The following is a 9580-nucleotide window of genomic DNA, read 5'->3' as shown; positions in this document are numbered from 1 at the left end:
TTTTAAAATTTAGATTTTTTTTACATTTTGTGTGTATGAGTGTTTTGCCTCTCCGCATGTATGTGCTGCACAGGGCTGCCTGGTGCCTGCAGCAATCAGTTAGATGAGGGTATTGGATTCCCAGGAGCTGGAATTATAAATAGTTGTGAATGGCCTTGGGGGTGCTGGGAACTGAACCTGGACCCTCTGTGAGAACATCATCTGTTCTTAGCCATTGAGTCATCTCTCCAGCCTGCCTTCCCACACCCAATTAAAAATTAATTAATTAAATGATGTGGGTGTGTCTGTTTGTGGTTAAGTGCACATGAGTACAAAGACTAGAGGAGGGTGTTCGCATTCTCTGTGGCTGGAGTTATAAATGTGTGTGTGTGTGTGTGTGTGTGTGTGTGTGTGTGTACCATGCAATTCGGGTGTTGGGATGTAAACTCAGGTTCTCTGGAAGAGCAGTACACACTCTTAGACACTTAGCTATATCTCTAGCCCAAATGATAATCTTTTAAATGTATACTTTAAAACATAAAACAGCCTGAAACTCGACACTGTATAAGTCACAAAGCAAGTTGCGCTTGTTGGAAATCCACTTTAAGTAATAAAGACAGAAAGAAGCCATCCTGTTGTTTTTTTTTTTTTTGTTTTTTTTTTGTTTGTTTTTCAACATGAGTACCATCCCAAAACAGTCAAATGTTTCAAGTAAAATAAATGTTTTTCCCTTGCTCATGCTTAACCAGTCATCAAATACATAACTATTCTGTAGTTGGAGCATGTTGGTTCTCAGTGTTAACTACATGCCAGGCTATCCCTGACCACTGAATATATCTCTCTCCATTTTTCAGAAGCTAGCAGAATGGATACACTTTTCTTTAAGAAGTAGTGTTGCCTTTCAACATAGTTTAAAATACAATGTGTTTGATTTCAGTTTTTAATTTCCTTCCCAATCCTGATGGTCAGATTCTTCAAATCCTATAGCTGATAGTTCGGAGTTTCGTTTCTTGGCTACCTGGAAGACAGAGTTTTATTATAAGAGCCATGCAAGGTCAAATCAGCAGTTACTTCTGGTCCAACTTCCCTTGGTGGGCGAGAGAGTCGGTTTGCCATTTAGGAAATCTTTGAAAGGTTAGAATGGCTTCCATTTATTCTTAACTTTACACTGGGGCTGCATCCCTTTTTTTTTTTTTCAAACCTAAATATGTGTCCTAGAGACGGCAAATAGTCTGCGCATGAATTTCACATTTCTTCCTACTTACTTATCGTGGGTACCACCACTCTGTTAGAGCATTCTTCCACCAGAAAACATGCGTCCTTCAGCCGCCACAAAGCCCTAACCTTGGAGCATCAGCCCCGATGTTTGTTGTTACTGTTAGTGTCTCTATTTTAAAGTGAAAAGTCAGTTTCTTTTATTCACTGGGAACCTTCATTTGACGAATGGCCCTTAACTCTCTCTGGTATGTCAAGATTTAATTGCTGTGTGCTTCCTCCTGGATGAAACAAGTTGCCTGTCAGGGTTGACCCTATGCTCAGAATGTTGGCAGCTGAATACAGTTTTTCTTAGGAAAGCAAATTCACCTTTCAAAATAACATCAAATTCTATCAGCGTCAGATCCTGTAGCCTGTCATCATTTCATGGCCCTTATCTCCCTACTTGATCTGTTTCTTAAGTTTTCCTGGCTTCAGAAATTCAGATGGCACACCTCCTTCCCAGTGTGCAACCGAGTAAAAGGATTCCTTCTAGTTTTCTCGTTATGGCGTCTTCGATTGCATGCCCGCTGTCACCACCTCAGGCCTGAGGAATGTGTTTTATTGTCTCTTGAGTGAGCCATGGTTGACTGATTGTTACTATCTAAGACTTCTTGTAATTAAAAAGAAATATAGGTAATTTGGGAATAAAACTGTCCAACCTTTTCCCTCAAAATCATTTAAAAGAAACTTAAAGACCTTCGGATTATATATATAACCTGACCATATCGATCACTTATTTTCTTTTTTATAAAACAATCTTGGTAAAATAACTTGTTTTACAAGAAACCTGAACTTTGAAGACTTTCCGAAGTTGATCTTGTTTCACAAATAATGCTGCTTCTACATATGGTTTGCTTTGCATGATTGCTATTTGAAAACAAAAAGAAAATTAAGGCAGGTGTGACAACTGGTTTCTCCCATCATAGCACTCCTGAGGCCAAGGCACAGGATGTGAAGCTCACAACCAGCCTGGGCTGGATGGCTGAGTTCAAGAAACAAAGAAAAAGAATAACTTGTATGAATAACTTCTAACATATAGTCCGTGCCTTGAATATTATTACTCTAAAATTTTCAGTCTTGCAAAACACATTTGATTACTCATACTTTAAAAAAAAAAGATTGGGACTATTATAAAATATTTAGTTTATTTCTGTGACATCTTTACATTGACACATTTCAGTTGGTGTGTATTCAGCCTCTATCCCTGCCTCAGGACTCTTCCTCCACTCATACGCAGTTTTGAAAGTCTACCAGATAAAGAATAGGTGATTTATGTATCTCCATGAAAAGTTTTTTTTTTTTTTAAAGCAGGTATGAAACTGGTTCTATTTTTTTTTTGTTGTTGTTGTTGTTGTTTTCAAAATTCAAACTACTTAAAACCAACGTGCAAAAGAAAAGCCGATTTTACCTTACTTTGATGACGTAATTTTTTCACGCTCGGTTTGTGAGCTTGGTTTGTGAGGTGATCTGGTGGCCTGTGAGGAAAAAGCAGTGTCATTACCTTCTGCTTCCACAGTCAGGGCATCTACAGTCTCCTGCCATTTTGGATTTGGAACTGTGACAAGTGAAAATGCCCAGTCCAACCGTGCGGGTGCAGCCCCCGGAGTTTCTCCCTGCAGATGGCTTATTTCTTGGGCACTGGTTGACAGAAACTCAAGGGGAGCATGGGAGGGTGAATTCTTCATGCAAGGAGGGCAGTTACTGTTCAAGCCAAGGCCTGGATTGTGACGGCTCTGAGAACTCTTGTTCAGAGTGCTCTTCCAGGAAGGATTAATTCTGACTGCTGTATGTAATTCCAGACTTTTTTTTAGATTATGTACTTTCTTTTTATAAGACACGCCTTCACTTTCTATTTTTCATCATAAAATGGGCAGAGTATCTGGAGGATGTTATGGTATACAGCTTCCCTCACAAGTAACGTTTATTTCTCCTAATCTTATGCCTGTGCACAATTAGGTGTGCAAATGGTTAAAATCGGATGCATTATGGGGGGGGGGGGCGCATGCATAGCAGGAGAAGTAAATTGTGTAACTCGGTCTATCGATCAAGACAGAGAGCCACGCAAACTATGCCCCCTAGTGGCCAGCTCTTCCTTCCCTGAGGCCCTGTGACGAAGGCTCCGGGCTCCAGCCGGCGGTCCTCCAGTACTCTCAGTCACGCCCACTGTCAGTCCTACTAGTGTGTCCCTCTCTGATCCATGCTGTCCCATCACCTGGCTGCTTCTGTAATTCCACGTGAGACCTCGTTTTCAACTCTTTCGGTAAGAGGCTGAGAACCTAGAAGCGCCTGGCCCAGACTTGTTAGTAAGTACAACTTTAAAAATTGTTTGAAAGTGGAGTACCCAGCTCGCTTTTATTTCCTAGGGACGCTGACAAAAAGACATTTCTGGTGTACAGGTCCACGAGCAGTGACCATATCAGAAGTGGTGCCGCTCAGGGCTCCACGTTCTCGACACTGGGTGTTATTAACTTTCTAGCCAAACACGGAGGATCTTAACTGCTTGGACGTCCCTGCCCACAGCAAGACTGAGCGTGCTCTGTATTCATTGGTCTTTGGCTTTTTTCTGTGAATAGTACCTCTGTATCCATTGCTCACTTTATCATTAGGGTGTTTGTCTTTTATTGACATTCTGGGTCTGATTATTATGGACACTAGTTTGTCTACAGGACAGACAATATTTTTCTTTAATCTTATTGTTTACGTGTAGGTTTCATTTTGGACTCCCCCTCCTTGCTTGCGTCTGCCAGGGAAATATTTAATGTTTTCTGGGATTTGTGTCTCATTGGGGTGACCCTTTGACACTATAGAAATCTGTTTTGCTTTATCGTGAAGGGGTCTGGAAACTGGAACTGGCCAGTCTTGAACTTGCAGGAGTCCTCCTGCCTCTGTGTCTGAAGTGCTGGGCTACCATACCCGGTTCAAAAGTCATTAAAATGTATTCTCTTCATGCTTAGGCAACCCTGCTTTTGCAAATGGGGAGCGGTTGTACTCCAGCCCCGAGTAGCTAGTTCGTTCTTCCTTTGTTGACCTGTGCTGCTTTCTACTAGAAATTCCCCGGGGTAGAAGGATCGGAGGTTGCCTTTACCCTGTTGAGCACCCATCTTGGTGTTGCAAGTATCATTTTGTGCCGGTTTGCTATCTGACCGAGAAACCACACATCACTGTACTTGATCACCTTACACTTTCTCGTTTCCAAAGGAACTTTAGAAACAGAATGTCAAAACCCACAGGGAGCTGTGTTAGCGCCTTAGCTGTAATGGACATAGAGACAGCCCATCGGAGCACCACCAGCTTCACTTCTCCAGTGGATACCCTGTGGGGCATGTTCTCGGGAAAGCGCTTTGTGATGGCCGCAGGAACCTCACGGCTGGGCTCATCATCCGATAAGGAGGCTGCATCTTAGAGAAGGAATACATGCGTGATTACTTGGCCGTTTCAAGGTCACTTGGTCATTTCTAACCTGATCACTAGACTATACTTTTAACCACAATCTGACCCCAGAGCATAGCTTCTGAGTCACGGTCAGGTAATTATTTTAAAAGTGTTGATGCTTTCATGGGATGGGGTGAGAATTATAAAGAAGAAAAGAAGCCTCTCTAGTTTCTTGCAGATGGAGTGGCCTTGTGTGGCGCCGGGGAGTGTGGCCACTTGAGTGAGCAAGAGGGGAGTGAGGGAACCAGAACCGCCTGCCAACCATCTCACACACTGACAGCAAGCAGGTGTTTAGTTGTGTGCCTGGAGGCTGTGGCTGAGAAAGGCTGGCCATGTTCTCAGAAGTGGCCCATGACCGGCCCATGCCGAAGCCCTTGAGAGCAGAGGTTATAATGCACACCCTTCCTGTGTGTCCTAGGGTCTGAGGAGAACGAGACACCTTGTGTTTCCTGCTCTCCTAAGGACACAGTGATGTCTGATCAAGTCTCGGTTCCTTTCCATGCCCACTGAAGAGCTTCCCTCCTCCATTCTGACTTGGGTAGAAATCGCCTTATAACACTTATGAAGAAGGGACTACTGTAATCATGACAAACGACACTGTAGAAAAGACTTCATAACAGGAGGAAATGTTCAGGGTTAAAAAAAAGCCAAGCCGATGGACTGTGGAGATGGCTCACTGGATAAAATTCCTGTCTTGCAAGCTATGAGGACCTGAGTTCAGGTCCCCAGTATGCCTGAAAAGCCTGACAGGGGGTGAGTGTTTAATACCAGTGCCTCTGGCGAGATGGAAAGTGAAATGAAACCCGGGGAAGCTTGTATCAAACTAGCCTGGCATACCGAGCAGTGCACAAAAGACTCTGTCTCAAGCAAGGAGGCAAGGAGGAAGGTAAGGAATGACACCCAAGGTTGGTCCCCACACACATTTAGTGACACATTTATACCTACACACACGTACACACACACACACACGCACACAGATGCACGCATGTTCGCACTCGAGCACACACACATGGAAGGGAGAGAGCATAAGAGTGAGCCGAGTATAAAGCAAGCCAGCCTGGTTCCATGTTTTGTTAGAATTCTTACATAATTCTACAGAAATATGGACATTAGGAGAGAACAAGAGATGTGGCGAGTGACCCTGGCCTTGGCCTACAGCACCGACACCGAGGCCATACCGAAGCAGCGCGCTGGCTTCCAAGCTTGCTGTGCTTTTTAGGTTTCTTATGAGGACTGATGCTGTTGGGCTTCTGGACAGAATGCCCCACATTTCAGCCACGCCCCTCCACACCCACCCACGCTTGCCGAAGGCAGTAAAGCGACTCAGGTCTTTCTTGCTTCTCTGCGGGACAAGTGCAGCTACTAACAGAAGCCTTGCACGGGGCTCCCAGCTGTGATCCTTGCATGGCAGCCCCGGCTGTACGGGAGCCCTGACCCCACCTCTGAGTCAGAAGCAGGGCAGAGGAAGGGGAGAGGAGTATGTTTTCACAAGGCTCCGGGGAGATTCCGCTGCCTGCTGAACTTGGAGAATCCCAGTTCTAAGCATCATATGATTTCCTTCACCTACAAAAGTGACTTTTTTCTTTTTGGTTACTAACAACATGCAGAACACTGTAAATGTATCATTCTGACTCCCCGAATATCACCTGGGTGCATTGCAGTGTATTTGCACTCATGGGTGAGGGCACATTGAAGAAGCTCTTGGCAAGCAGGACCCTGCATCGACATAGCCCCCTGCCTTGTTCACGTAAACAATTTGGCTTAAAATATCCAGAACAGAACTTTTGACACGAGTTCATCCGCACGGTAGCATTCTCAGAGAATGAGGCACGGATTCTTCTCAGGGCTGCAGCCGACGTACTCGACTTACCTGCATGGAGCTGCCTGTCCTCCTCCAGCCTCACATGTCTTCCCGGGGGGACAGAGGTTCAGGCCCTGGTAGTCCAGGGCCCTGTGCCTCCCATGACCCTGTCTGCAGAGACACTCCGCCTCCTCTGTCCACTCATTCTTCACACACTGGGCAAATTTGCCGCAGTCTACGAATCTGCAGGGATCCGCCTGATCAGCTGCAAGAGACCACAGGTTTTGACAAATGCATGGATGTTCAAACAGTGTGACTAGCAGCAGTTAAAGGTGAGTGAGCAAATGCATTGCCATGGCTCCGTTTTTGGAGTGGGTTGTACTGTAGTGGTTAAGCTGGAGGAAAGCGAGAAACACACTTCCTGTCTTTGATAAATGAATCTAGACCAGGGCGATAATATATTTAGCTCCAACTATAATTATGCACAGACTTTAGAGCGCAGCAAAGTCATCTGGAGGCCTTGTTCACACGAGGAGGAGGATTATAAATCTAGAACACCGCAGGATGCTTCACTCTGGGAGCACCCTGGCTCCGTCAGCCTACCCTTGCTCCTACAGAACTGACACCAGTCCCACAGCTAAGCAGCAAATGGCCAGAGTCCCCAAGTCCTGGTGGCAGAACTGCAGGCAGCTGTCTGTTCTGTGATGGCTGTCCGTTCTGCATTGAAAGAGTTTTCTTTTTCATCATATTGCTGTGTCCATTATGTACACACGCCAAGGGTAGGCAGCCATGTGTACAACCACTCTTTACTGAAGTCGCAGAAAGTAATTTCCACGGTCAGTTCTATAAAGGAACCCAACTTGTCCACTATGAGTTTGAATATGAAGAAGGATTTGGAGCCATGTCAGCCCCGCAGGAGTCGTTTTAAACTGAGGGTTTAAAATGAGGGACACAGAGAAGGCTTATTGAGTAAGCCTTGATGTAAGCCTTGAGTAAACCCTGACGGCCCACGATTGTGTCCCTGGATCCACAGGGTAGGAGGGGAGCAATGACTCTGATAGGCTGTCAGCCCCGGTATACACGCCCACAAATATCCAGTAGATACACATATAAATAAAATGTTATAAAATATTAAAACTACCCTCTCCTGCATGTTTAAGACTGGGACAGACATTTTTACCAGAGACAGCAGCATGGGGAGAGGCGTGGAAGGAAGAAAAGAGAGCAGGGAAGATCCAGGCAGCAAGGAACAGAAGCTTGTAATGGAAAGGACCAGAGTCAAAGTGGAGAAGGCATGTTAACCTCATTTCTGAATGCCACACTAAGATGTTTGGACTTCAAAAACAAACAAACAAACAAACAAACAAACAAACAAACAAACACTTTCCCATTGCCACCTCAGTGACCACAGGGATTTGCATGTTTCAGGCACATGGGATCCACAGAGGATTCTTGCCCAAGGAAAGAGGATGATCATGAATGTGCTTTAGAATATGCAGAATCAGAGCTTGTTTGTATTTAGCATTATGATGACTTCAGAAACCCTCTGTGCCAATATGTCCCCCCTGGGTACATTTATAGAACTCTGATTCAGCAGAATTTGATATGCATTATACTAAAAAGAGAGATGCTGTCTAAAAAGTTTCTTTTTAAAAATACTACGTGACTATTGAGGAGACTATAAATTTGTTCAGTTATTATGGAAAACAGAATGCTGGCAGTCCCCAATTAAACCCAGAGCCACCAGTGACCCAGCAATACCACTCTTGCTGTGGTTTGAATAAAAAAAAAATGGCTCCATAGGTTCCTGTATTTGAATGGTTAGTCACCAGGGAGTATATCTGTTTGAAAGTGTGGCCTTGTTGAAGTAGGTGTGGGCTTGGTGAAGAAAATGTGTCGCTGGGGTGGGTTTTGAAGTTTCAAAAAGCCCATACCAGGCCCAGGATCTCTTTCTCTTTGCTGCCTGTGAGTAAGGATGTAATCCACAACAATTTCAGCCACTTCTCCATCACTGTGCCTGGCAACATGTTGGTGCATTCCCTGCCCTGATGAGAATGGACTAACCCTCTGAAACTCTGAACAAGACCTCAATGAAATACTTTCTTTGATATCATTTGCCTTGGTCGTGGTGTCTCTTCACTCAAAGGAGGTGAAATCAGTACATCTGTGCTCTCACATTCACTGCAGCACTGCTCACACTGAGAACAACCTAAATGTCCTTTAACTGATGGGTAAAGCAGGCCACACACATACACACAGCGATTCAGTGCTGTTTCTGCAGAAGACCCGTGTTCATCTCCCAGCTCCCACACTGGATCATGTCACAATCACCTGTAACTATATTCCAGGAGATCTGACGCACTCTTGTGACTTCTGCCCGCACCTGCTGTCTGCTCTGTCTTAACCCCACCCCCACCCCAAGATAAAAGTGAAAATGTGAAAAACACACACAGGACCCAAGAAATCCTTTCATTTGTAACGCATGGAGGACATTATGGAGACACAGAAAAACAAACATGGCATGATCCCACTCACACATGGGAGTTAAAAACATTGAATTTGAGAGTAGAATAACGGTCCCCACATTCTGGGAACAGTAGGTAGGAGGGAGGGTGGGAAAGGGTTGGTTTGCAGGTGCTAAGTTATTGTCAGATAAGAGGAGAAAATCCTAAGTCTCCATGACACGGTCCTGTGACCATGACTAATAATGATGCATTTTGTTCCTCAAAATAGCTAGAAGAGAATGTTTTGTATATTCTCATCATAAACAGTAAGTGTTTAAGATAATGGACATATCGTCTTGAAGAGAACAAAATGTATACATAGTGCTGAAACACTACATCGTATTCAATAAATGTGTAAAATTATTATATGTTTATCAAAAATAAGTATACATGACATGCACCTGTACGTCTAGCCACTTTGTGAGGTCTGCTCAAAATCTGGCTTTTGAGACTAGCTTGGGCAAAGCCGTGAAATTCCTATTTTAAAAAAAGGCAATAAAATAGAAGTTAAAAAATATATCCTACAAAATAAATATAACAGGTTTCCTTCCACCTCCCCTGACCCCCCCCCCCCCCCCCCCCCCCCCCCCCCCCTCCCCCCCCCCCC

The 9580-nt window shown here is 44.4% G+C and overlaps 1 protein-coding gene across 1 annotated transcript in view; it reads right to left on the bottom strand.

Annotated features, from left to right (window-relative positions):
* Positions 1 to 919: 919 nt before the first annotated feature.
* Impg1 (interphotoreceptor matrix proteoglycan 1) overlaps positions 920 to 9580 on the bottom strand; it is a 112653-nt gene continuing 103992 nt past the window's right edge. Inside the window, exons 14-16 of the mRNA XM_055602500.1 lie at positions 6539 to 6734; positions 2645 to 2711; positions 920 to 997 (exon numbers count right to left, since the gene is read on the bottom strand). Of these exons, the coding sequence (XP_055458475.1) occupies positions 920 to 997; positions 2645 to 2711; positions 6539 to 6734 (341 nt within the window). The remainder of the gene's footprint in view (positions 998 to 2644; positions 2712 to 6538; positions 6735 to 9580) is intronic.

The sequence above is a fragment of the Psammomys obesus genome, unplaced genomic scaffold (genome assembly GCF_907164565.1).
Source record: "Psammomys obesus unplaced genomic scaffold, mPsaObe1.curated_primary_1811, whole genome shotgun sequence".
NCBI classification, from domain to species: Eukaryota; Metazoa; Chordata; class Mammalia; order Rodentia; family Muridae; genus Psammomys; species Psammomys obesus.
The sequence above is the reverse complement of the archived record's forward strand: the minus strand, read 5'-3'. Positions and strand labels throughout refer to the sequence as shown.